The following is a 26,082-nucleotide window of genomic DNA, read 5'->3' as shown; positions in this document are numbered from 1 at the left end:
AAACTTGTAGGATCCTAAGGGGGTTTGACAGGGTAGATATTGGGATGCGTTCACCAGTGGGAGAGTCTAAGGGGACACAGCTACAAAATAAGGGGGTGGTCGTGTAAAACGGAGGTGTGTAGAAATGTCTTCTCTTGGGGGGGGGGGGGAGTGAATCTCTGGAATTCTGTCCCCAAGGGAGAGAAGAGCTGGATCATTCACTACAGGAAGGATGTGGCGACTTTGGAGAGGTTCACCACGATTGGTATTGGTTTATTATTGTCACTTGTACCGAGGTACAGTGAAAAACGTGTCTTGCAAACCGATCGTACAGGTCAATTCATGGATGGACGCTGCCTGGATGAGAGGGCGTGAGCTATAAGGAGCGGTTGGACAGACTTGGGTTGTTTTCTCTGAAGCAGCGGAGGCTGAGGGGAGACCTGATCGAGGTTGTCAGGGGAAGTGGTGGAGGCAGATACGATAGAGGTGTGTAAGAGGCTGTTAGACACATGAACGTGCAGGGAACAGAGGGATATGGACTGTGCAGGCAGAAGAGATTTAGATTCTACATCGTATTCCGTGCAGAGAAGGTGGGTCAAAGGGCCTGTTCCTGTGCCTTACTGTTCTATGTTCCATTAGAAGTATTTAAAATGCAGGTGGATAAATATTTGAAAGACTGAGAAAAACTGAGGGTTATGTGGAACTGGGACAGAAGGGGAGGTGAGACAACACAGACCAGCCACGATCACATGGAATGGTGGCGCAGGCTTGGGGAGCCGAGTGGTCTACTCTTGCTCCCATCTTCTGTGTTCACCCCACCACTAGTGGCTCTGTTGGACACAACCCACAAGCTCGAATCCCTCGAGGAAGATCTCAATGACAACACAAGTTGTTGACTGGGCTGCAGTCTCGCTCCAGAGGCTTGAGTACAAAATCTATGTTGATGGTCCACTGAAGGAATGCCACAGTGTCAGCAGGGTAGGGCTGGGGGAGCGCCGCATGTGGGAGGGGTGGTACTTACTGTAGCAGTTAGCGTAACGCTATTGCAGCGTCAGTGACCCGGGTTCAATTCCGGCCACTGTCTGTAAGGAGTTTGTACGTTCTCCCCGTGTCTGCGTGGGTTTCCTCCGGGTGCTCCGGTTTCCTCCCACATTCCAAAGACGTACGGGTTAGGAAGTTGTGGGCATGTTATGTTGGCGCCGGAAGCGTGGCGACACTTGCGGGCTGCCCCCAGAACACTCTACGCAAAAGATGCATTTCACTGTGTGTTTCAATGTACATGTGACTAATAAAGAAATTTTAAATCTTAATCTTACTGAGGGAGGGTCGCACTGTGGGAGGTGCGGTGAGGGAGCGATGCTGAGGATGGTTATAGTTCTCATGTTGGTGAAATGAGCCTGTTTCGGGTGGATGGGTCCCAGGGTTTGGGGCTTTTCCTATATCAGATTTATTAAAGATCTCCCGTCCATTGTCACCCCCACTGAGCACAGAGTGGCTGCAGCATTGCCGTGGGTTGCAGCACGGGCGCATCAGCTGCAGTGTGCAGCGTTGCCGTGGGTTGCAGCACTGGTGCATCAGCTGCAGTGTGCAGCATTGCCGTGGGTTGCAGCACTGGTGCATCAGCTGCAGTGTGCAGCGTTGCCGTGGGTTGCAGCACTGGCGCATCAGCTGCAGTGTGCAGCGTTGCCGTGGGTTGCAGCACTGGCGCATCAGCTGCAGTGTGCAGCGTTGCCGTGGGTTGCAGCACTGGCGCATCAGCTGCAGTGTGCAGCGTTGCCGTGGGTTGCAGCACTGGCGCATCAGCTGCAGTGTGCAGCGTTGCCGTGGGTTGCAGCACTGGTGCATCAGCTGCAGTGTGCAGCGTTGCTGGGCTGCAGCTGCAGAGACACAAAGTGAAAGCAAAAAGCTGCAGATGCTGAAAACCTGAAAGCGAGCCCGGGAGGGCGGAGCCTCCGCCGGGGGGATTCTCTTGTCCCCACTCCGAGCCTTGTTGGTGTGGGTTCCGGAAGTGTGCGCCAAGCTAAGGTGTCCGGGGGAGGCAGCTTCCGGTGTAGGGCGGCGGGTGGTGCAGCGGGTCCGGGTCCGGGCTGGGTGAGTGAGGGAGGAGGGAGGGGAGGGGAGGGGAGGGGAGGGGAGGGGAGAGGGAGGGAGGCAGGGGGAGGGGAGGGGAGAGGAAGGCAGGGGAGGGGAGGGGAGGGGGAGGGGAGGGGGAGGGGAGGGGAGGGTGAGGGGAGGGTGAGGGAGGGGAGGGTGAGGGAGGGTGAGGGAGGGTGAGGGGAGGGGAGGGTGAGGGAGGGGAGGGTGAGGGAGGGTGAGGGGAGGGTGAGGGAGGGGAGGGGAGGGGAGGGGAGGGCGAGGGGGGGTCGGGGTCCCACCGCCCGCGTTCGGCGGCGTCCAGCCCACGGTTACCATGGGAACGGCGCCCGGCTGAATCCCCTCCCCACGGATGTTCGACTGTGGGAGGCGTCACGGGTCAGGCCCTTCCCCCGTCTACAGATCCTACCCCACCCATTGCACCCCCGCCCGCCCCATTAACCCCCTCCCCTCCCTCAACCCCAGTCAACACCCCCTCCCCCTCCTCACCCCTCCCCTCCCTCCTCCCAACCCTCCCCTCCCTCAACCCCAAACACCCCTCACCCTCCCCCTCCCCTCCCTCAACACCCCCCTCCTCATCCCTCCCCCTCACCCTCCCCACTCCTCAACACCGCTCCCCACTCCTCACCCCTCCCCTCCCTCCCCTCCCTCAACACCCCCCTCCTCACCCCTCCCCCTCACCCTCACCCCCTCTCCCCTCCCTCAACACCCCACCACCCTCACCTCACCCATCCCACATTGACCCCCCTCCCCTCCTGACCCCAACACCCAACCCTCCCCCTCCCCTCCCACAAACTGTCAACACCCCCTCACCCCACCCCCAACACCCCCTATTCGTCCGTCCCCTCCTCGTCCCCCCATGCCTCACCCCCACCCCCTCCCATGCTGTTAACCCCCCTCCACAAACCCCCCCCCGCCATCAACCTCATCTCCGCTGCTTCAACCTCTCCTCCTCCTCCTCCTCTTCACCCTCCCTATGACTTCCCTCCCCCCCCCCCCCCCCCCCCCCCCAGCCCCCCTCCCTCGCTGCAGAGACGGGCTGACTCCTCAGTCTCCGCAGGCAGTCGGCCGTGCCCACGGCACGTCCCCTCTCTGATGGTCACAGACCGGAGCGCCAGCACTGTCCACAGGTTTGTTGACCTGTTGCTCGCTTTCACCATAAGACCGTAAGATATCGGAGCAGAATTAGGCCATTCAGCCCATCAGTCTGCTCTGCCAGTCAATCGTGGCTGATTTTTTTAACCCCATTCTCCTGCCTTCTCCCTATAACCCTTAATCCCCCTCACTGATCAAGAACCTTTCAATACACACAAAGTGCTGGAGGGACTCAGCAGGTCAGGCAGCATCTACGGAGGGAAATAAACAGTCGATGTTTTGGGTTGAGACGCTTCATCAGAACCGATCAATCTCTGCCTTAAACACACCCAATGACGTGGCCTCCACAGCCGTCTGTGGCAACAAATTCCACAGAGTCATCGCCCTCTGGCTGAAGAAATTCCTCCTCACCTCAGTTCTAAAGGGACGTCCCTTTATCCTGAGGCTGTGCCCTCGGATCCGGGACTCTCCCACTGATGGAGACGTCCTCCCCACGTCCGTTCTATCCAGATCAAGTGATCCTTATCCTGTCATTGCTTAGCTGTTCATGTGCTTGTCTTAATGCCTCTGCTTCTGCCACCTCCTCTGGCTGCGGATTCCAGGCGCCTCTAAGTAAAAAAAAAATTGTCATAAATCTTGTTTAAGTTTTCCCTCCTCGCCTTAATCCTGTGTCCTGTAGTATTTGACATTTCCACCTTGGGGAAAAGACTCTGACGATCTACCCTACCTACCCCTTTCATAAACTTCTGTCAGGTCTCCCCTCAGCCTCCGACACTCCAGAGAAAACAACCCAACTTTTCCAACCTCTCCTTACAGGTCAAACCCTCTAATCCAGGCGGCATCCTGGTGAACCTCTTCTGCACCCTCTCCAAAGCCTCCACATCCTCCCTGTTATGGGGTGACCAGAACTGCACACGATCTAGCCAGCTTTATACAGCTGCAACGTGACTTCCCGACTTCTAGACCCATGTAGTCACGGAGAACGTGCAAACTCCACACTGACAGCACTGGAGATCAGGATCGAACTCCTGTCCCTTGCACTGTGCCTTCCTGGAGTAATTGTCCTCTCCATTCTACTGACGGGGCAGTGGTCCAGGGTTCCCCCTCTGCCTCACCATCCTGAGGCTGTCAGCCGTGCTGTAGATCAGACCATGCCCCATGGCTCCCTCGACCACCCAGGCAAGTTGGGGCTGGTGCTGAAAACCCTCTCCTGTCTCTTCCAGCGTGCGTGGTGTGGGATCAAGGTCGGCTCTTCGCCCTGCGCCGTCTCACGTGAGGGAGAAGGATGGGGCTGCTCTCGGACCCCAGCCGCAGGCAGGTCCTGACAGACCTCATCACCAGGATGAGCGCGCCGTTGTGGTGAGTGGTCACTGGGTGAAGGTGGGGGGTGGAACATAGTGCAGAAGCAGGTTCAACTCGTCGACACCGACCGAGGTGCCTACCTCAGCTCGTCCCATTGCCCACGTTTGGCCCATTCCCTCCGAACCTTGCCTATCCACGGACCCGTCCAAACAAAATGTTATCCTGATGTACATCAAGAGTGGGATTCGAACTCATGCCCCCAGTTCGAGACCAGAACATCGGTGTTCCTACGGAAGGACTGTACCCATTGAGTCTGGCGCCTTAGTCCACTCACCATCCTGACGTCTGTGGCAAGTATAGAATGTGGAAAGGATAAAGTCTGTGTTGGTATTGGTTTATTGTTGTCACTTGTACCGAGGTACAGTGAAAAACTTGTCTTGCATACCGATCGTACAGGTCAATTCATTACACAGTGCAGTTACATTGAGTTAGTACAGAGTCCATTGATGTAGTAGAGGTAAAAACAATAACAGTACAGAGTAAAGTGTAACAGCTACAGAGAAAGTGCAGTGCAATAAGGTGCAAGGTCACAACAAGGTAGATCGTGAGGTCAGAGTCCATCTCATCGTATAAGGGAACTGTTCAATAGTCTTATCACAGTGGGGTAGAAGCTGTCCTTAAGTCTGGTGGTACGTGCCCTCAGGCTCCTGTATCTTCTACCCGATGGAAGAGGAGAGAAGAGGGAATGTCCTGGGTGGGTGGGGTCTTTGATTATGCTGGCTGCTTCACCAAGACAACGAGAGGTAAAGACAGAGTCCAAGGAGGGGAGGCTGGTGTCCATGATGTGCTGAGCTGTGTCCACAACTCTCTGCAGTTTCTTGCAGACCTGGGCAGAGCAGTTGCCATACCAAGAGGGCGGTATAAGAGGACAAGGGTATAAGAGTGTGGGGGATGGTCGGTGTGGACGGTGGGCTGAAGGCTCTGTTTTTGTGGCTGGTTTTTCACTAGTTTCAGGGATCCTGGGCATCACTGGGTGGCCCTGAATTTATTGCCCTTGATGAGGGGGTGACGAGCCGCCGTGGTATTTATTTGGCTTGTCGGGTTGAGTTTCTGGTCGATTGTTCGCCCTCACGATGTTAATGGTGGGAGCTCGGCGGGGGAATGGTTTATCATTGTCACTTGTGCCGAGGTACGGGGAATGGTATCCCAGTGTCCAGAGCAGGAGGTTAGGTTCTCTCCTGCTGGGAGATGGTTGTTATCTGGCACTTTTGATGCACAGAGGTCAGTGGGTGCCCACAGCTGGACACTGTCCAGGTCTGCTGCGTGCAGGCATGGGCTGCTTCATTCACTGAGGAGTTGTGACCAGAACCGAACAGTGTGCAATCGTCAGCGAACATCCCCTTTGATGGAAGGAAGGTCACTGACAGAGCAGCTGAAGATGGCTGGAACCAGGACACTGCCCTGAGGAGCTCCTGCGGTGGTGTCCTGGGGCTGGGGTGAGTGACCCACCTTCCCCTGAGTGAAGTCTGACTCCAACCCCTGGACTGTTTCCCCTTGATTGCCACTGACCAGATTTACCAGGGCTCCTCCATGCCACCCTCAGTCAAAGGCCGCCTGGATGTCAAGACATAGAACGGTCCCTTTGCCCATGATGTTGTGCTGAAGTATATAAACACCTCCTCCATGACCAATCTACCCCTTCCCTCCTACGCAGCCCATAACCCTCCATTTTTCTTATATCTATGTGTCTAAGAGCCTTTTAAATGTTCCTATTGTATCAGCCTCTACCACCACCCCCCCCAGCAGTGTGTTCCAGGCACCCACCACTCTCTCCCAAACTTCCCTCCTCTAACCTTAAACAGGTGTCCTCTGGTATTGGCCTTTGCTGCCCTGGGGAAAAGGTGCTGACTGTCCACCCTGTCTATGCCCCTCATAATCTTATACACCTCTATCAGGTTGCCTCTCATCCTGCTTCACTCCAAAGAGAAAGGCTCGCTCAACCTATCCTAATAAGACATGTTCTCCTATCCAGGCAGCATCCTGGTAAATCTCCTCTGCACCCTCTCTGAAGCTTCCACATCCTTCCTATAATGAGGTGACCAGAACTGAACACAATACTCTTAAGTGTGGTCTAACCGGAGTTTTATAGAGCTGCAATGTTACCTCGCGGCTCTTGAACTCAATACCCCGACTAATGAAGGCCAACACACCATACGCCTTCTTAACAACCCTATCGACCTGCGCGACAACCTTGAGGGATCTGTGGATGTGGACCCCAAGATCCCTCTCTTCCTCCACACTGCTAAGAGTCCTGCCATTAGCCTTGTATTCTGCCTTCAAATTCGACCGTCCAAAGTGTATCCCTTCACACTTATCCGGATTGAACTCCATCTGCCACTTCTCAGCCCAGTTCTGCATCCTATCAACATCCTGTTGTAACCTACGACAACCTTCTACACTATCCACAACACCAACCCTTTTATCATCTGCAAACTTACTAACCCACCCCTCCACATCCTCATCCAAGTCATTTATAAAAATCACAAAGAGCAGGGGTCCCAGAACAGATCCCTGCAGAACACCACTGGTCACCGACCTCCAGGCAGAATATGCTCCATCTACCACCACCCTCTGTCTTCTGTGGGTGAGCCAATTCTGAATCCACACAGCCAAGACTCCATGGATCCCATGCCTTGTGACTTTCTGGATGTCACGATGGGGAACCTATACCATGCGGAACCTTGTCAAATGCCTTACTAAAGGCCATGTACACCACGTCCACCGCACTACCTTCAGCAATTTGTTTCGTCACCTCCTAAAACTCGATTAGAATCGTGAGGCACGACCTGCCCCTCACAAAGCCATGCTGACTATCCCTAACAAGACAATGCTTCTCCAAATGCTGTTAAGTCCTGTCCCTAAGACTCCTCTCCAATAGTTTGCCCACCACTGACGTAAGAGATCAGTCACCTTGCCTCACTCTGGGAATCAGCTCCTTGGACTGAGGCGGTGATGAGGTCAGGAGCTGAGTGGTCCTGGTCTGGGCATCGGTGAGCAGGGACGATGCAGGATGCTTCTCTGATGCTGTGCCCGTGACGCTGCTACAAGGAGGTTTCTCATTGCACCTGTGCACACATGGACCTGTGCATATGACTTTGACAGCTGGGACCAGGAGTCACAGACACAAAATACAAAAAATATTCAGGATGGGCATGAGAGAAATTCACTGTCGCCTGGGTGAAAATTACTTCACCCAGGGGACAGTGAAACTTCTGAGGCTCATTCGAGGGGTTAGTGCAGGAATGTGGCATTCAGCTAGAAGATCAGCAGTGATCATATTGAATGATGCAGCAGGAATGATGGGCTGAATGGCTTACTTCCTGCTTCCACATGTCCTAACCAGGGAGTGTGTGATGGGACGGTGCGGAGGGAGCTTCACCCTGTGTCTGACCCCGGGAGTGTGTGACGGGACGGTGCGGAGGGAGCCTCACCCTCTGTCTGACCCCGGGAGTGTGTGACGGGACGGTGCAGAGGGAGCTTCACCCTGTGTCTGACCCCGGGAGTGTGTGACGGGACGGTGCGGAGGGAGCCTCACCCTGTGTCTGACCCCGGGAGTGTGTGACGGGACGGTGCGGAGGGAGCCTCACCCTGTGTCTGACCCCGGGAGTGTGTGACGGGACGGTGCGGAGGGAGCCTCACCCTGTGTCTGACCCCGGGAGTGTGTGACGGGATGGTGTGGAGGGAGCTTCACCCTGTGTCTGACCCCGGGAGTGTGTGATGGGACAGTGTGGAGGGAGCTTCACTCTGTATCTGACCCTGGGATTACCTTGTACCGTGTGTGGTGGTTTGATGGGGAGGGTGGATGTTTCTGATACCCTGTGTCCTCTCCCTGCAGCCTCCTATGCTACGCGGCTGGGATCACCTGGTTCTTGGGCCTGGCCTTCGAGCCCTTCATTCTGCGGATGTACATGTCGGAGAATGCCATGGGCTCCACCATGGTGGATGAGAACTTTGTGTACGGAGACAGGGCCCTCTCGTACGCCCGGGAGTTTTCAGGGCACCGGAAACGGGCAGGGTAAGGGGGACGCAGCTCGGGGAGGGGAGGGAGAGAGAGTCGGGTACGGAATTCAGCCCAGAGCACTCAGGGTTCAACAGACCTCGCAAGTTAGTGCAGGGAATTAGAGGTCAGATTGCCTGCAGTCTGCCCTCTGGAAACCCTCACCTCCCTCCCCCACCTCCCCCTGCGTCACCACACTCTGGCCTCTGTCCCCCTCCTCCCCCTTCCCTCCAGGGCTTGTCTGTGTGGAGTTTGCACGTTCTCCTGGGTTTGCCCCAGGTGCTCCGGTTGGAACACGGGACAGTGCAGCACAGGAACAGGCCCTTCGGCCCACAATGTCTGTGCTGAACACGATGCCAAATTAAACTAAATCCCTTCTGCCTGCACGTGATCCACATCCGTCCGTTCCCCGCTCGTGACCCACATCCGTCTGTTCCCCGCTCGTGATCCCCAGCCGCCCGTTCCCCGCACGTGACCCACATCCGTCCGTTCCCCGCTCGTGATCCCCATCCGCCCGTTCCCCGCTCGTGATCCCCATCCGCCCGTTCCCCGCACGTGACCCACATCCGCCCGTTCCCCGCTCGTGACCCACATCCGCCCGTTCCCCGCTCGTGACCCACATCCGCCCGTTCCCCGCTCGTGACCCACATCCGCCCGTTCCCCGCACGTGACCCACATCCGCCCGTTCCCCGCTCGTGACCCACATCCGCCCGTTCCCCGCTCGTGACCCCCATCCGTCCGTTCCCCGCACGTGACCCACATCCGTCCGTTCCCCGCTCGTGACCCACATCCGTCCGTTCCCCGCTCGTGATCCCCATCCGTCCGTTCCCCGCTCGTGACCCACATCCGTCCGTTCCCCGCACGTGACCCACATCCGTCCGTTCCCCGCTCGTGATCCCCATCCGTCCGTTCCCCGCTCGTGATCCCCATCCCTCTGTTCCCTGCCTGTCTAATAAACCCCACCATTGTACCTGCTTCTGCCACTGCCTCGGCAGCCCGTTCCAGGCACCCACCACAGGTGCTCTGGTCCCGTCCCACATCTCAAGGACGTGCAGGTCGGTAGATTAATCGGCCGCTGTAAGTTGCCCCCAGTGTGTAGCTGAGGGGTAGAGTCTGGGGGGGAAATGTGGGGAGAATAAAATGGGATAATTGTCCCATTGGTTGCTGGTCAGCACAGACTGAGTGGGCCAAAGGGCCTGTTTCCCTGCTGTAGGTGTCTGCGACTCCCACTGTGTTCTGCACCCACCCCTTCTCCCTCCTCCCTCTCTCCCCCACATGTTCTGCTCCCTGGTCTGGCCTCACATTTGCCCAGACTCTGTTTGGAATGTCCAGTCGGGGTGGGTTTGGGAACCTGATGCTGGGATCTTTGCAGCGTGACAGTGTTACAGTGTGTGGGTGACGGTGTGGGTGACGGTGTGTTGGTACAGTGTGTGAGACGTTGGTTTGTGTGTGTGTGTGTGTGTGGGTGCAGTGTGTGGGTGACGGTGTGTTGGTACAGTGTGGGTGACTGTGTGTGAGGTGTTGGTGTGTGGGTACAGTGTGTGGGTGACGTTAGTGTGTTGGTACAGTGTGTGGGTGACGGTGTGTATGTGGGTGACACTGTGTGTGGGTGACGTTAGTGTGTTAGTACAGTCTGTGGATGATGTGTGTGTGAGATGTTGGTGTGTTGGTACAGTGTGTGGGTGCCGGTGTGTTGGTACAGTGTGTGTGCCTGTGTATATGTGTGTGTATGTGTGTGTGACATTGGTGTGTTGGTACAGTGTGTGGGTGGCAGTGTGTTGGTACAGTGTGTGTGCCTGTGTGTATGTGTGTGTGTGTGTGTGAGACGGTGTGTTGGTACAGTGTGTGGGTGCCAGTGTGTTGGTACAGTGTGTGTGCCTGTGTGTGTGTGTGTGTGTGTGTGTGAGAGACGTTGGTGTGTTGGTACAGTGTATGGGTGGCAGTGTGTTGGTACAGTGTGTGTGCCTGTGTTTGTGTGTGTGTGTGACGTTGGTGTGTTGGTACAGTGTGTGAAACGTTGGGGTGTGTGTGTGTGTGGGTGCAGTGTGTGGGTGATGGTGTGTTGGTACAGTGTGGGTGACTGTGTGTGAGGTGTTGGTGTGTGGGTACAGTGTGTGGGTGACGTTAGTGTGTTGGTACAGTGTGTGGGTGATGGTGTGTATGTGGGTGACACTGTGTGTGGGTGACGTTAGCGTGTTAGTACAGTCTGTGGATGATGTGTGTGTGAGATGTTGGTGTGTTGGTGCAGTGTGTGGGTGCCGGTGTGTTGGTACAGTGTGTGTGCCTGTGTGTGTGTGTGTGTGTGTGTGTGTGTGTGTGTGACGTTGGTGTGTTGGTACAGTGTGTGGGTGGCAGTGTGTTGGTACAGTGTGTGTGCCTGTGTGTGTGTGACGTTGGTGTGTTGGTACAGTGTGTGGGTGCCAGTGTGTTGGTACAGTGTGTGTGCCTGTGTGTGTGTGACGTTGGTGTGTTGGGACAGTGTGTGGGTGCCGGTGTTTGAGCAGGGGTCTCGATCCACGGTGTGACCCCACAGAGATTATGCTGGAGCCTACAGCACACTCGGCTCTAACACCACCTCTCTCCCACAGGGGCATGCCTGTGGACTGGCTTCTGAAGACCATGACTGGCCTGGGACTGGAGACCCACACCCACGGCTTCTCGCGCACCCTGCCCTTCCCGGATGAGATACGGGAGAGATACGTAAGTGGGAATGCTCCGTGGATGGGGGTGCAGCTCCTCCCTCTGCCGGCTGTGTCACCCAGTGTGGCCCTGCATCAGGGGCCGAGCCCTTCCCCCTCCCCTGAGCTTCTTAAAACCTGCCCAGACCACCAGTTATTGTCCGTCCCTAAATACCCTGAGCAGGGGGCGGGGGGGGGGGGGGAGGGGGGGAGCCGCCTCCTGGGACCACTATCCTTCTGGTGAGGGAGCTCCCACGGTGCCGGTGGGGAGGGAGCTCCAGGATTCAGACCCAGTGACCGTGAAGGAACGGCGAGATATTTGCCAGTCATAACGGTCCGTGAGTTGGAGGGGAACCTGCAGGTGGTGGTGACCCCCTGCCCCTGCTGCCCTTGTCCATGGGGGGAGAGGCGGTGGGTTTGGGAGGGGCTGTCGGAGTAGCCTGGGTGAGTAACTGCAGGGCGTTGTGTGGACGGTGCACCCTGCAGCCCCTGTGCGCTGGTGGTGGAGGGAGGGAGGGGGTGTTTAGAGTGTGCGGGTGGGGTGCCGATCGAGCGGCTGCTCCATCAGCTCACCTGCTGCTCTCACCGTAATTGTCACTGATGGAGCCTCCCCTTCACATGGGAGGGGAGGGGGATGGGCCTGGGGAACTGCTACCGCTCCCCGCAGCCGGAACAGGATCCACCTGTGATCCTGAATTTCTTCCCCTCCCCCCTCCTCCTCCCCCCTCTCCCTCCTGCCCCCCTTCCCCTTCCGCACCCCATCCCCCCTCCCTCCCTCCCATCCCCCTCCCCCACTCCCCATCCCCCCTTCCCCCCCCACCCTCCCCCACTCCCCATCCCCCCCCCCCCTTCCCCCTCCCTCCTCACCTCCTCCCCGCCCCCACCCATTCCCAGCTGCCCATGCCCCCAGGTACCAGCCCCGGAGCTGGTCACACCCACATGAAGCAGGGGTTCCTTCTCTGGATGCCCACGTTGCTGCTGTGACCAGCGTTAAATGCCCAGAGCAGGTGGCACAGAGCGGTAACAGGCCCTTTGGCCCAACTCATCCGTGCTGACCTTTGTGCCCATCCAGTCCCAATTGCCCACATTAGGGCCGGACCCCTTCATGTCCATCTCAGTGCCTATTAAACACAGCGACTGTATCCGATTCTGCCCCCTTCTCTGGCAGCCCGATCCAGAGATCACCCACTCTTGTGTAGAAAAAAATCAGGTCTGCTTTAAAACTCTTCCTCTCACCTTATGTGCCCTGTTGTTTTTGACACCCCCACCCTGGGAAAAAGGTTCTGACGACCTACCCTACCTATGCCTCTTACAATTTTATGTCTCCCTCAGGTCCCCCCTCAGCCTCCCTCGCTCCAGGGACAACAAGCCCAGCCTGTCTGGTCTCTCCCCATAACTAACGTCCTCCAATCCCGGTGAATCTCCTCTGCACTCTCTCTGTGGCTACCGCATCCTTCCTGTAGTGTGATGAGCAGAACTGCACACAGTGCTCCAAGTATTGGTATTGGTTTATTATTGTCACTTGTACCGAGGTACAGTGAAAAACTTGTCTTACAAACTGATCGTACAGGTCAATTCATTACACAGTGCAGTTACATTGGGTTAGTACAGAGTGCATTGATGTAGTACAGGTAAAAACAATAACAGTACAGAGTAAAGTGTCACAGCTACAGAGAAAGTGCAGTGCAATAAGGTGCAAGGTCACAACAAGGTAGATCATGAGGTCAGAGTCCATCTCATTATATAATGGAACCATTCAATAATCTTATCACAGTGGGGTAGAAGCTGTCCTTGCGTCTGGTGGGACGTGCCCTCAGGCTCCTGTATCTTCTACCCGATGGAAGAGGAGAGAAGAGAGAATGTCCTGGGTGGGTGGGGTCTTTGATTATGCTGGCTGCTACACCAAGACAACAAGAAGTAAAGACAGAGGTAAAGTGTGGCCTAACCAGTGTTTTGTAAAGTTGCAACATGACCTCCCAGCATTTATATTCCCTGCCCCGACCTGTGAAGGGAAGTGTGCCAAGTGTCTCTGTTCCACACCTGGTGGTTGTGAGCCACCTCCTTTGGGCTGCTGTGATCCGTGTGGTGAAGAGGCTCTCCCAGGGTAGGACAGTTATCAATGTGACCAAACAGAATTCTGGGACACTTCACCCCTCAGGGGGACCAGAGTCACCCATCAACCCAGAGCAGCTTTCCTTCCCCTACAGACATTCGATAGCAGGGTGGATTTTCCCACCGCACCTTGACCTGAACTCCAGTTGTCTCACGCGGTGCGTGTGAACTGGCTCTCTCTGGATTATTTGGAATACTGGCCCATTAAAGAGAGTGAGGCAGGGGCACTGTACCACACAAGGAATACACCTTCGTCCCACCGTGTCTGTGCTGCTAAACTAAAACTCTTTGGCCTGCACATGATCCACATCCTTCTATTCTCTGCATTTTCAAGTACCTAACAGCCTCTTAAACGTCTCTATCGTATCTCCTTCACCACCACCCCCAGCAGACTGTTCCAGGCACCCACCACTCTCTGTGTAAAAAAAAAACTTGCCCTGCACATTTCCTTTAAACTTTCACCTTGAATGCATGTCCTCCAGAACTTGAAATCAGAGGGAATGCCCAGAAGTTTGGTCAGATGTTAGGGGCACCTTAAAACAAGGAGGGAAAGGTAGTGAGGCAAAGAGTCTGGTGAGGATATTTCCTGAACTCTGGGCCCTGGGAGCGTCAGTGGGGAAGCAACTACATTAGGGATTGTCGAGACTCCGGAACTGCAGGAAGGGACTACAGGAGGTGGTGATGGAGGAGGTTACAGAACAACAGCAGAAGATACAAAAGCCTGAAAGCACGTACCACCGGGCTCAAGGACAGCTTCTATCCCGCTGTTATAAGACTATTGAACGGTCCCCTCGTACGGTAAGATGGACTCTTGACTTCACAATCTATCTTGTCGTGACCTTACACCTTATTGTCTGCCTGCACTGCACTTTCTCTTTAGCTGTGACACTTTATTCTGCATTCTGTTATTGTTTTCCCTTGTACTACCTCAATGCACTGTGTAATGAAGTGACCTGTATGAACGGTCTGCAAGACAAGTTTTTCACTGTATGTGTGACAATAATAAACCAATTTACCAATTTAATCTCTAAAACATCAATGAGGAATTAAATGTGATATTCTATGAAAGTCTAAACAAATATTCAGATACGTAAGAGAGAGGTATTAATTGCTCTGTTACCGGTGGTTGTACCTTCCGTTGCCTGGGCCCCCAGCCCCCTCTCTCCTCCATACTGCTCTCCCTATAGAAGTATATCAACTTATGAGGCATAAACAAGGTGAGAGAGTGTTTATCCCAGGATGGGAAAGTCAAATACCACAGGGCGTGGGTTCAGGGTGAGAGGGGGAAAGTTTAAAGGGGATTTGTGAGGCAGGTTGGTATTGGTGTTGGGTTATTATTGTCACATGTACCAAGACACAACGAAAAGCTTTTCTGCCTGCTGTCCAGACAGATCAGTTCAAAACATAAGTATTTGGAGGTGGTAAGGAGAAATCAGTGCAGAATATAGTGTTGCAGAGAGAGTGCGGTGCAGGCAGACAAAATGCAAGGGCCACAATGAGGTAGAGTGGGAGATCAAAGCTTCATCTTTTAGTGTTGACACAGAGAGTGGTGGGTGCCTGGAACACACTGCCAGGGGCGCTGGTGGAAGCAGGCACAGGAGAGGCGTTTAAGAGGCTTTTAGACAGGCAGGGAATGGAGCGATTGGGATCATGTGCAGGCAGGTGAGTTGTTTAATTTGGCATTATTGTCAACACAGACATTGTGGGCCGAAGGGCCTGTTCCTGTTCTGCGGTGCTTCTCGTAACCTGGTGACCGGACTCTTGGCCAGCACTAGGTGCGGAGAACTGTGTGTGTCAGTGGGTGGGGAGAACTCTCCAGGTCTCTCATGTCCTCTGGTTGTGTCCACATCCAGGTGAATGATGTCCTTGGGTGATTCACTGGGTGATCATTCACTGTTCGTTTTGCCGTCCATTCAGGGTTACTCATTCATTGAACCTTGTAATTTGCAACACAGATGGTGAAAGGTACCAACGTCTACGGGATCCTGCGAGCGTCAAGGGCAGCGAGCACGGAATCCATCGTTCTGAGCACCCCGGTTGAAATGAAGCAGAACAGCCAAGCAGCAGGCCTGCTCCTGGCTCTGGCTTCCTACTTCCGAGGTGAGGAGGCAGGGCAGGCAGACCCACACAATGCAGCACAGTACAGCACAGGGACAGACCCTGCGGCCTCTGCCACTCCAGGGAAGAGCCCCAGTCTGTCCAACCTCTCCTTATAGCTCATGCCCTCTGATCCAGGCAGCATCCTGGTGAACCTCTTCTGCACCCTCTCCAAAGCCCCCACATCCTTCCCACAATGGGGTGACCAGAACTGCACACAACATTTGTCTGTAACGGGACATTAGAGGGAGCTTCATTCTGTGTCTGACCCCGGGAGTGTGTGATGGGACAGTGTGGAGAGAGCTTCACTCTGTGTCTGACCCCAGGAGTGTGTGATGGGACAGTGTGGAGGGAGCTTCACCCTGTGTCTGACCCCGGGAGTGTGTGATGGGACGGTGTAGAGGGAGCTTCACCCTGTGTCTGACCCCGGGAGTGTGTGATGGGACAGTGTAGAGGGAGCTTCACTCTGTGTCTGACCCCAGGAGTGTGTGATGGGACAGTGCGGAGGGAGCTTCACTCTGGATTTAAATTGTGCTGTTGTTATTCTAGGAGATTTTTTGTTAAATTGGGAATCTTGATGCTAAGCTTGTGGATTTTGTGTAATATTTCAATGTGTATTTCTTATTCTAAGTTCTGTTGAAACCGTATGAAGTGCAGAAGATAAAGATGTTTGGCAGATACTTTGGCTGATAACCTGGTGCTGGTGGTGGTACCAGGAGCTCATTGGTTATGGGTGCTGCGCAGGCAGTGAACTGCATTCTCCAACACTCTTACCTCCACAGGTCAGGTCTACTGGGCCAAGGACATTATCTTCCTCTTTAACGAGCATGACATGATTGGGATGGAAGCCTGGCTTGAGGCGTACCATGACGTCAACGTGACAGGTCAGCACCACGCGTTTCTGTAGCGCCCTTCACCACCACAGCTCTGCCGTGTGTTTCGCAGCCAATGGCAGGGCTGTGGGGAGTCACTGTACTCACGTTGGCAGGGTCCAAGTACCAGTGATGGTGGCTGGCGGAGACTAGATGATGCTGGAGGAACTCAGCGGGCCAGGTAGCATCCGCGGAGAAAAGCAGGCGGTCAACGTTTCGGGTCAGGACCCTTCTTCAGGACTGAAGATAGGAAAAGGGGAAGCCCAATATATGAAAAGTGGCCCTAACCCAATGGGAGAGGTTGGGAAGTTGCCTCAGGAGTGTATACCTGGCAGAACCCCCCTCCTGCAGTGCAGTGCTCCCTCCTCAGTGACCCTCCCACAGTGTGACCCTCCCTCAGTACCGCCCCTCCCACAGTGTGACCCTCCCTCAGTACCGCCCCTCCCACAGTGTGACCCTCCCTCAGTACCGCCCCTCCCACAGTGTGACCCTCCCTCAGTACAGCCCCTCCCACAGTGTGACCCTCCCTCAGTACCGCCCCTCCCACAGTGTGACCCTCCCTCAGTACCGCCCCTCCCACAGTGTGACCCTCCCTCAGTACAGCCCCTCCCACAGTGTGACCCTCCCTCAGTACCGCCCCTCCCACAGTGTGACCCTCCCTCAGTACAGCCCCTCCCACAGTGTGACCCTCCCTCAGTACCGCCCCTCCCACAGTGTGACCCTCCCTCAGTACCGCCCCTCCCACAGTGTGACCCTCCCTCAGTACCGCCCCTCCCACAGTGTGACCCTCCCTCAGTACCGCCCCTCCCACAGTGTGACCCTCCCTCAGTACAGCCCCTCCCACAGTGTGACCCTCCCTCAGTACCCCCCTCCCACAGTGATGCTGCCCTCCTCACTGCTTCCCTTGGATCTGTGCTGGGAACGCTGCCTGTTTTGATGGGATATTGACCTGCTCCCTTGCCTCCTGCCCCCAGCCATCAGCTCGTCGGTGATGCAGGGACGGGCTGGAGCCATCCAGGCCGCCGTTACCGTGGAGATCAGCAGCGACGTGGTCACCAGCTTCGACATCAGTGTAGAGGGGCTGAATGGCCAGCTGCCCAACCTCGACCTGGTCAACCTCTTCTCTTCCTTCTGCCAGAAGAACGGAGTCCTCTGTACGATCCAGGGCAAGGTGGGTGCTCCCTATGTCATCCACAATGTCCCCCGGCAGTGGCTGGTGAGGATGCCAAGGGGGGTAGCCCCAGGCTGCGGTTCGGGGGGGGGGACAGGATGAGCCCCCCATGAGCCGGCTGTCCTCCCTCGTCGGTGGGTGCAGGGACCGGGTCCGTCCGTCTGTTTCTGCGCTGGGTGCAGGGACCCGGTCCGTCCGTCTGTCTCTGCACTGGGTGCAGGGACCAGGTCCATCTCTCTATCTCTGCGCTGGGTGCAGGGACCTGGTCCGTCTCTCTACCTCTGCGCTGGGTGCAGGGACCGGGTCCGTCCGTCTGTTTCTGCGCTGGGTGCAGGGACCCGGTCCGTCCGTCTGTCTCTGCACTGGGTGCAGGGACCAGGTCCATCTCTCTATCTCTGCGCTGGGTGCAGGGACCTGGTCCGTCTCTCTACCTCTGCGCTGGGTGCAGGGACCGGGTCCATCTCTCTATCTCCGCGCTGGGTGCAAGGACCTGGTCCGTCCGTCTGTTTCTGCGCTGGGTGCAGGGACCAGGTCCATCTCTCTATCTCTGCGCTGGGTGCAGGGACCTGGTCCGTCTCTCTACCTCTGCGCTGGGTGCAGGGACCGGGTCCATCTCTCTATCTCTGCGCTGGGTGCAGGGACCCGGTCCGTCCCTCTATCTCTGTGGGTGCTGCTTGCCCTGCTGGGCACCTGCGGCGGTGTGTCTGCAGTCTCTTCCGTCTGCAACCTTCACTGGCTAATCAGTGGTCACCCAGACCCAAAGCGAGGGGGAGAACCCAGAAACTGGAGCCGGATCGAGTGGCCATCCCACATTTACTGTTCTCCAGTCCGGCCGAAGGGGATCCCAAATTGTCAGCTGGTCACTTCCCTCTTTATACAGTTGTAAAATTTCTTCATTAGTCACAGCTACATCGAAACACACAGTGAAATGCATCTTTTGCGTAGAGTGTTCTGGGGGCAGCCCGCAAGTGTCGCCACGCTTCCGGCACCAACATAGCACGCCCACAACTTCCTAACCTGTACGTCTTTGGAATGTGGGAGGAAACCGGAGCACACGGAGGAAACCCACGCAGACACGGGGAGAACGTACAGACTCCTTACAGACAGTGGCCAGAATTGAACCCAGGTTGCTGGTGCTGTAAAGCGTCACGCTAACCGCTACACTACCGTGCCTGTCCTTGTATAAAATCCAGTTGTATAAAATCATCAGGGGCTTAGATAAGGTAAATAGAACATAGAACGGTACAGCATGGGAACAGGCCCTTCAGCCCACCATGTCTGTGCTGAACACGATGCCAAATTAAATCCCTTCTGCCTGCACATGATCCACGTCCCTCCATTCCCTGCACATCCATGTGTCTGGTTAAATGCCCCTTAAACACCTCTGTTGTATCTGCCTCCACCCCCTCCCCTGGCAGCCTGTTCCAGGCACCCATCACTCTCTGTGTAAAAATACCTGCCCCACACATCTCCTTTAAACTTTCCCCCCTCACCTTAAATTGGTATTGGTTTATTATTGTCACTTGTACCGAGGTCCAGTGAAAAACTTGTCTTGCAAACCGATCGTACAGGTCAATTCATTACACAGTGCGGTTACATTGAGTTAGTACAGAGTGCATTGATGTAGTACAGGTAAAAACAGTAACAGTACAGAGTAAAGTGTCACAGCTACAGAGAAAGTGTAGTGCAATAAGGTGTAAGGTCACAACAAGGTAGATCGTGAGGTCAGAGTCCATCTCATCGTATAAGGGAACCGTTCAATAGTCTTATCACTGTGGGGTAGAAGCTGTTCTTCAGTCTGGTGGTATGTGCCCTCAGTCTCCTGTATCTTCTACCTGATGGAAGAGGAGAGAAGAGAGAATGTCCCGGGTGGGTGGGGTCTTTGATTATGCTGGCTGCTTCACCAAGACAGCGAGAGTCCAAGGAGGGGAGGCTGGTTTCCGTGATGCACTGGGCTGTGTCCACAACTCTCTGCAGTTTCTTGCGGTCCCGGGCAGAGCAGTTGCCGTATCAAGCCGTGATACATCCAGATAGGATGCTTTCTATGGTGCATTGAATGCATGTCCTGTAGTATTTGACAAAGATTCTGTCTACCTTATCCATGCCTCTCACAATTTTATAAACCGCACTGTCTTTTTTCCCCAGGGTTGGGAAATCAAGAATTAGAGGGCATAGGTTTAAGGTGAGAGGGGAGAGATGTAAAGGGGACCTGAGGGGCAACTTCTTCACACAGAGGGTGGTCAGTATATGGAACGAGCTGCCAGAGGAAGTGGGTGAGGCAGGTACATTAACAACATTTAAGAGACACTTGGACAGGTCCATAGATGGGAAAGGTTCAGAGGGATATGGGCCAAACGTGGGCAAATGGGACTGGCACAGATGGGAATTGCTCGGCATGGACCAGTTGAGCCAAAGGGCCTGTTTCTGTGCTGTGACCCTGATTCTACAGGTGCTCTTGTGCTTTGTACAAACATCGACACCTGTTTTTTTTTGTTCTGTAAGTGCAGTCTTTGTATAATTCTGCATTCACTAAGGACAAAGAAAATTGGCATAAGATTAAACGGTGAAAGTCTACAAGTCCAGTGTGAGGTGAATTGTATGCACCCTCCCATTTGTAGCCCAACCTCCACACAGTGCAGAGAAGGCTCGAATTGTTAAGCTGCGCAGTAGGCTGTTTGTGAACTGAGAGCCAGTGCTGTGTTACAGTTACCGCGGACAGACGGAGACACGCTGGAGGGTTACTTGCACTCCCTCCACACCATGCTGCTGATGGTGCTGAAACAGGGCTCGGGGAAGGCGCAGGGAGATCACGGGCTCTTCCTGCGCTACCACATCGAGGCGGTGACCATCCGGGGGATCAACAGCTTCCGTCAGTACAAGTTCGACATGGTGACCGTCGGCAAGTGAGTGTCCTAGCGGCTGATCCTCACCGTGTACGGGCACAGGCAGCGGTGGTACAGTCAGTGACGGCGACAGGCGGTGGTGGTACAGTCAGTGACGGCGACAGGTGGTGGTGGTACAGTCAGTTACTAGTTACCCTCAGTGACGGGGATCGGCGGTTACTAGTTACCCTCGGTGACAGGATCGGCAGTTACTAGTTACCCTCAGTGAGGGGGTTCGGTGGTTACTAGTTACCCTCGGTGATGGGGATCGGCGGTTACTAGTTACCCTCGGTGAGGGGGTTCGGTGGTTACTAGTTACCCTCGGTGATGGGGATCGGCGGTTACTAGTTACCCTCGGTGAGGGGGTTCGGTGGTTACTAGTTACCCTCGGTGATGGGGATCGGCGGTTACTAGTTACCCTCGGTGAGGGGGTTCGGTGGTTACTAGTTACCCTCGGTGATGGGGATCGGCGGTTACTAGTCACCCTCGGTGACGGGGATCGGCGGTTACTAGTCACCCTCGGTGACGGGGATCGGCGGTTACTAGTCACCCTCGGTGACGGGGATCGGCGGTTACTAGTCACCCTCGGTGACGGGGATCGGCGGTTACTAGTCACCCTCGGTGACGGGGATCGGCGGTTAACATTACAGACTGTTCCAGACACACTATAACTGCAGTCCCTCTCGCGCAGGGTGTTTGAGGGAATCGTGCGGAAGTTGAACAACCTGCAGGAACGGTTACACCAGTCGTACTTCTTCTACCTGCTGCCGTCCCTCTCGCGCTTCGCCTCCATCGGATACTACATGCCCGCGTTCATCTTCCTGCTCCTCATCCTGCTGCTGAGAATATCCTTTCGGCTGACTGACCCTTAGCCCTGTCCTCTGGCCCTGCGACGTGCAGAGCCGCAGCCTGGCTCCTGGCTCTGAGCAGCGACGTGAAGTACAGTCACTAAACGCGGACACGCGCGTTAATAAAGGTTTTAGTGACAGACCCAGGCACCGAGGTTCACGTATAGAGGGGGTAGAACTGCAGACAGTAAAGCCCGAGAGCCTGTCCCCATCTGCAAGGCACGAGTCCGGAGTGTGACGGGACACTCCCCACTCGCCGGGGTGACCCCAACACTCCCCACGGGTCCGGAGTGTGACGGGACACTCCCCACTCGCCGGGGTGACCCCAACACTCCCCACGGGTCCGGAGTGTGACGGGACACTCCCCACTCGCTGGGCTGAGTGCGGCTGCAATGACTCTCGGGAACCATCGCCGACGTCAGTGTGAGAGCAGGTTAACTGCTCACTACCGGCTTGTCTTGTGGAATCCTGCTGTGCAGTGGTTATACCCCAGGGTTCTGGGGGTGGAGAACTGTCAGGGGAAAGAATGTAAGAAGCCAGAGGTCACGGTACAGCTTCATAGAACGTTGTGTGGGCCACTGTGGGCAGATCTGGTCACCACCCTACAGGACGGGCGTGATGTCCCTGGAGAGGGTGCCAGGGACATTCCCTGGGATGCGGCCTGGGATGAGGAGAGACCGGCGAGGCTGGGACTGTCCTCCCCACAGCGGAGGGGGAGGGGACCTGATAGAGGGGACAAAATAATGAGGGGTAGAGCAGACGGTGGGAAACTTTCCCCATGGCAGAGGACATAGGTTTAGCAGAAGAGGTTTAGAGGGGATCTGGGGATTCTTCCCCCGGGGGGGATGGAATCAGGAACACACTAATGCACTGCCTGAGAGGGTGGTGGAGGCAGAGACTCCCACTGCACTGGAGACGTATCTGACCGAAGACTTGAATCATCGAGGCAGAGAAGGTGGAATTAGTGCAGGTGGGCCGGATGGGCAGCAGGGATTGGGTGGGCCGAAAGGTGAGGCCCAGGGGAGGTGAAAGGGCTGCAGAAAGGCCAGCTTGTCCTTGGGGTAACGCAGAGGTGACCAGCCCCCCGCGCCTCTGACCGATGCACGTTTCCTGAACACCCCTCCACGCTCTCGACTTGTGGATCAAACTGTCGAAGGCGCCGGCCTGCCCCAAGGACTGTGTGGAGGAGGTAAGGACAGGGGAGGGGCGGGGAGGGAGGGTCACCCTGTGGGAGGGGCGGTACTGAGGGAGGGTCACACTGAGGGGGGCAGTACTGAGGGAGGGTCACACTGGGGGGGGGGGTGGGGAGCGTGTTGTGGTTGGGGTTGGGGTCAGGTGTCAGTGCTGCCGGTCACCCCTCACTGACCCCGTCCTCACTGCCCTGCAGGACGCCAGGCCCGGATTCCTGACCATCCTGATACCCATCTTCATCTGCCATGCCATGGGGCTGGCGCTGTACTACGTGCCCCTCCTGTGCCAGGGCACCGCCACCGACCACTTCCCCGTGTCCGAGACCGAGGCCGTGGTGCTCACCTCCATCGCCATCTACGTGGCTGGGCTCGCCCTGCCGCACAACACACAGAGGTATCGGTGTGAACGAGTGTGCACAGCGGGTGTGAGCAGTGAGTGTGTGCAGGTGGTGTGCAGTGAGTGTGCACAGTGGGTGTGAGTGTGAGCAGCGACTGCACGGTGGGTGTGAGTGGTCGGTGTGAGCAGTGAGTGTGCACAGTGGGTGTGAGCAGTGAATGTGAACAGGGCAAACAGTGTGTGTGGTGAGTGTGAGCAGTGTGCACAGTGAGTGTGAGCATTAGGTGTGACTGCATGGTGGGTGTGAGCAGTGGGTGTGCACAGGGGTGAGCAGTGAGTGTGCATGGTGTGTGTGAGCAGTGAGTGTGCATGGAGGGTGTGAGCGGTGAGTGTGCAGTGGGCGTGAGCGGTGAGTGTGCATGGTGGGTGTGAGCAGAGTGAGCAAGTGTGAGCAGTGAGTGCATGGAGGGTGTGAGCAGTGAGTGCACAGTGGGCTTGAGCGTGCGTGGTGGGTGTGAGCAATGAGTGTGCAGTTTTTGTGAGTGGTGTGAGCAGAGTGTGAGCGTCAAGCGTGAGCAGAGTGGGTGAGTGTGAGCAGTGATTGTCAGCATGCCCAGTGTGTGCAGTGAGTGTGCGGTGGGTATGAACAGTGTGTGCGGTGGGTGTGAGCAGTGGGTGTGAGTAAGCGGTGGGTGTGCACGGGTGTGAGCAGTGTGTTTACAGTGAGTGTGCATGGTGGATGTGAGCTGTATGTATGTGTGAGTGAGCAGTGAATGCACAGTGGGTGTGTGCGGTGTGATGGTCTCCTGTGCAGTGTGTGGTTTGGTGAAGGGCTGGTGTGTGGAGTGGGGCCTGGTTCTGTGTGACCCCCGTTGCCCTGTGCCCGTGACCCCTGTGCCCGGTCCTATTGTCCCACCAGGGCGCTCCCGATGGAGCTGACGGACTGCGGCTGGATGACTCTGAAGCTGATCGCCGTTCTCTACCTGGCTCTGCTCCTGGGCAGCATCACCCTCATCAACTTCTCGCTGGGCTTCATCCTGGCCGTCACACTGATCCCCGCCGCCGCCTTGGCCCAGCCTGCGCCCTACAAGTGAGTGCGGGTGGGGTCTACTGGGGGGTGGGGTCTGCCCGGGGGAGAGGTGGGGGCGACCGATGAGCTCGCTGCAGGTCAGCACCAGCTCAGTGGCCGAATAAATGCAAGGTGTTGCACCTTGGTGAGAGAAACCAGGGCCCTGGGGAGGGTTGTAGAACGGAGGGACCTCGGGGTGCAGGTGTACGGGTCCCTGAAAGTGGAGACACAGGGTGGGGGAGAAGGTGTTTGGTACAACTGGCTTCATCATTTGGGCCACTGAGTACGGGAGTCGGGACGTCACGTTACAGCTGGACGAGGCATCGGTGAGGCTACGTTTGGACACTTCTGGCCGCCCTGCTGTAGGAAGGATGTCACTAAACTGAAGGGGGTGCAGAGGAACAGGACGAGGATGTTACCGGGGCCGGAGGGCTCGAGATAGCAGGAGAGGCTGGATCGGCTGGGACTGTTTCCCTAGACCGAAGGGGGCTGAGGGGTGACCTTCGTTAACCAGGGTTCCCTAAACTTGCTCCTTACCCATAAATGTGACGTCCCATCCTGGAAGGATTGCGGATTACATCAGCACCGGGTCAGAATTGGATCTGATGTGATGGTGGGGTTTGGGGTGCGGCTCTTCCTTTGTTCTGGCCGGGGGTGTTTGCGGGGAGCTGCCAAACGCTCAACCTCTCTGCAATGGATGCTGGTACTTACACAGAGTGGGGGAGGGTGATGTCCGTCACCAGTCACAGCGGTGACCCACCCAGATCCTTCAACGCTGGATCTTGGGAAGTCAAGGATGTTTCCATCAGTGGGAGAGTCCGGGATCCGAGGGCACGGCCTCAGAATGAAGGGACGTCCCTTTAGAACTGAGATGAGGAGGAATTTCTTCAGCCGGAGGGCGGTGAATCTGTGGAATCCGTTGCCACAGACGGCTGTGGAGGCCAAGTCACTGGGTGTGTTTAAGGCAGAGATTGATGGGCTCTCCATCGGGGAGGGGGTTAAGGGTTATGGGGAGAAGGCAGGACAATGAGTTTGGAAGATCAGCCTTGACAGGATGGCAGAGCAGACTCGATGGGCCAAATGGCCTAATTCTGCTCCTATGTCGAATGGTCAAAGGTTATGGGGCAGACAGGGCCAAGGCCAAAGGTCAGATCAGCGGTGAGCTTCCAATGGTACAGCAGGGTGGAGGGCTGAATGGCCTCCTGCTGTTCCCCTGATCTCCCCTCAGTCTGGCAGAGCTGTTCCTGCAAACGTTCGGTGATTTTACAATGGTCTCTCTCCCCCCCCCCCCAAATCTCTCCTCACCCCATCTCCCTCCCCCTCCCCATCTCCCTCGCTCCCCCCTCTCCCCCTCCCCCTCTCTCTCGCTCCCCCTCCCCCCTCCCTCCTCACTTTTGTCTCTCCCCCACTCCCCTCCCCTCTCCCGTCCCTCCCCCTCTCCCCTCGTCCCCCTACCCCCCCCCCCCCCCCAGGTTGCCGAGCGCGCTGCTGCTGGTGCTGCTGTCTCCGCCGGTGGTGGTGACCCTGTGCATCTTCCTGTACCACGAGCTGTCCGAGTACCCGGTGTCGGTGCTGGAGTGCTGGCAGCTCTTCCTGAAGGCCGTGGCCGACTCCATCCTCGACCACCACCTCTACGGCTCCATCGTCTACCCCTTCCTCGTGCTGCTGGTCCACCCCTGCTGGCTGCTGCTCTGGAATGTGGTCTTCTGGAAGTGAGGGCAGCTGGGACACCCCCCCCGGACCCTCTCCCTCCCAGGGCCGTGACCTCTGGACCACCCCCCCGGCCCCTGATGGACCATCCTCATGGGGATGAAGGGGGGAGATGGGGACACCACTGAGGGGGAGTCAGAGGTAGCTGGCAGTGGGTTTATTGGAAGAGACACTCACTAGCCGGGCTCAGAGGGAGGGGGTGGACATGAGGGGTCCTGAACCCCCAGGTTCACCAGAGCCTCTGTCACCACAGATTTCACAGGGGTGTCTCTGACTCCCTGGCAGCCTGGCCCGGGTACGGGGGGTGCTGAGGGAGCCCCCGCTGGCCCAGGTCTGAGGGCGGGGTATGGGGTGAGTGGGGGCTGAGGGAGCCCCCGCAGTGAGAGCTTGGTGTCCCGGCTCCTGACACCGCTGTTGGACCAGGTTCGGACGGAGTCTCTCCGCCCCGTTCCCTCCGGTGTTGAAGCAGATTTTGTGTACAGTCATCGGCAAACACCGAATTAAATCAGATCTGTGTCCATGTTTGCGCCGATTTCCATTATTTGTGGAGCTATAAACAAGGTGAGAATGTGGGTCACACACCCGGGGG

At 56.3% G+C, this 26,082-nt stretch overlaps 1 protein-coding gene across 3 annotated transcripts; it reads left to right on the top strand.

The window, feature by feature from the left end:
- The first annotated feature begins 1,992 nt into the window (after nucleotides 1-1,992).
- gpaa1 (glycosylphosphatidylinositol anchor attachment 1) lies at nucleotides 1,993-26,013 on the top strand. 3 transcript variants are annotated; one of them, XM_052015590.1, is made up of 13 exons: nucleotides 1,993-2,070; nucleotides 4,392-4,527; nucleotides 8,366-8,545; nucleotides 11,116-11,227; nucleotides 15,273-15,417; nucleotides 16,197-16,298; nucleotides 17,261-17,457; nucleotides 20,164-20,360; nucleotides 21,031-21,184; nucleotides 22,314-22,376; nucleotides 22,575-22,771; nucleotides 23,634-23,804; nucleotides 25,256-26,013. In XM_052015590.1, the coding sequence occupies exons 2-13, from the start codon at nucleotides 4,454-4,456 to the stop codon at nucleotides 25,497-25,499; spliced, it is 1,836 nt and encodes a 611-aa protein (XP_051871550.1). In that variant the 5' UTR covers nucleotides 1,993-2,070; nucleotides 4,392-4,453; the 3' UTR covers nucleotides 25,500-26,013. The 3 variants fall into 3 exon arrangements, with proteins under 3 accessions (XP_051871550.1, XP_051871552.1, XP_051871553.1); XM_052015592.1 differs by lacking the exon at nucleotides 1,993-2,070 and adding an exon at nucleotides 3,075-3,203; XM_052015593.1 differs by lacking the exons at nucleotides 1,993-2,070; nucleotides 4,392-4,527; nucleotides 8,366-8,545; nucleotides 11,116-11,227 and adding an exon at nucleotides 12,613-12,706.
- The last annotated feature ends 69 nt before the right edge of the window (nucleotides 26,014-26,082 follow it).

The sequence above is a fragment of the Pristis pectinata genome, chromosome 5 (genome assembly GCF_009764475.1).
Source record: "Pristis pectinata isolate sPriPec2 chromosome 5, sPriPec2.1.pri, whole genome shotgun sequence".
In the NCBI taxonomy this organism is placed as follows: domain Eukaryota; kingdom Metazoa; phylum Chordata; class Chondrichthyes; order Rhinopristiformes; family Pristidae; genus Pristis; species Pristis pectinata.
This window is presented reverse-complemented; position numbering and strand designations above follow the sequence as displayed.

What these genes read in the sequence shown, in the direction of transcription:
- gpaa1 (XM_052015590.1), top strand. Translation starts at nt 4,454, where the DNA reads ATGGGGCTGCTCTCGGACCCCAGCCGCAGGCAGGTCCTGACAGACCTC. An exon ending in TCTGTACGATCCAGGGCAAG is followed by an intron (nt 17,458 to 20,163) that starts GTGGGTGCTCCC and finishes GCTGTGTTACAG; the next exon opens with TTACCGCGGACAGACGGAGA. An exon ending in CTGCCGCACAACACACAGAG is followed by an intron (nt 22,772 to 23,633) that starts GTATCGGTGTGA and finishes TTGTCCCACCAG; the next exon opens with GGCGCTCCCGATGGAGCTGA.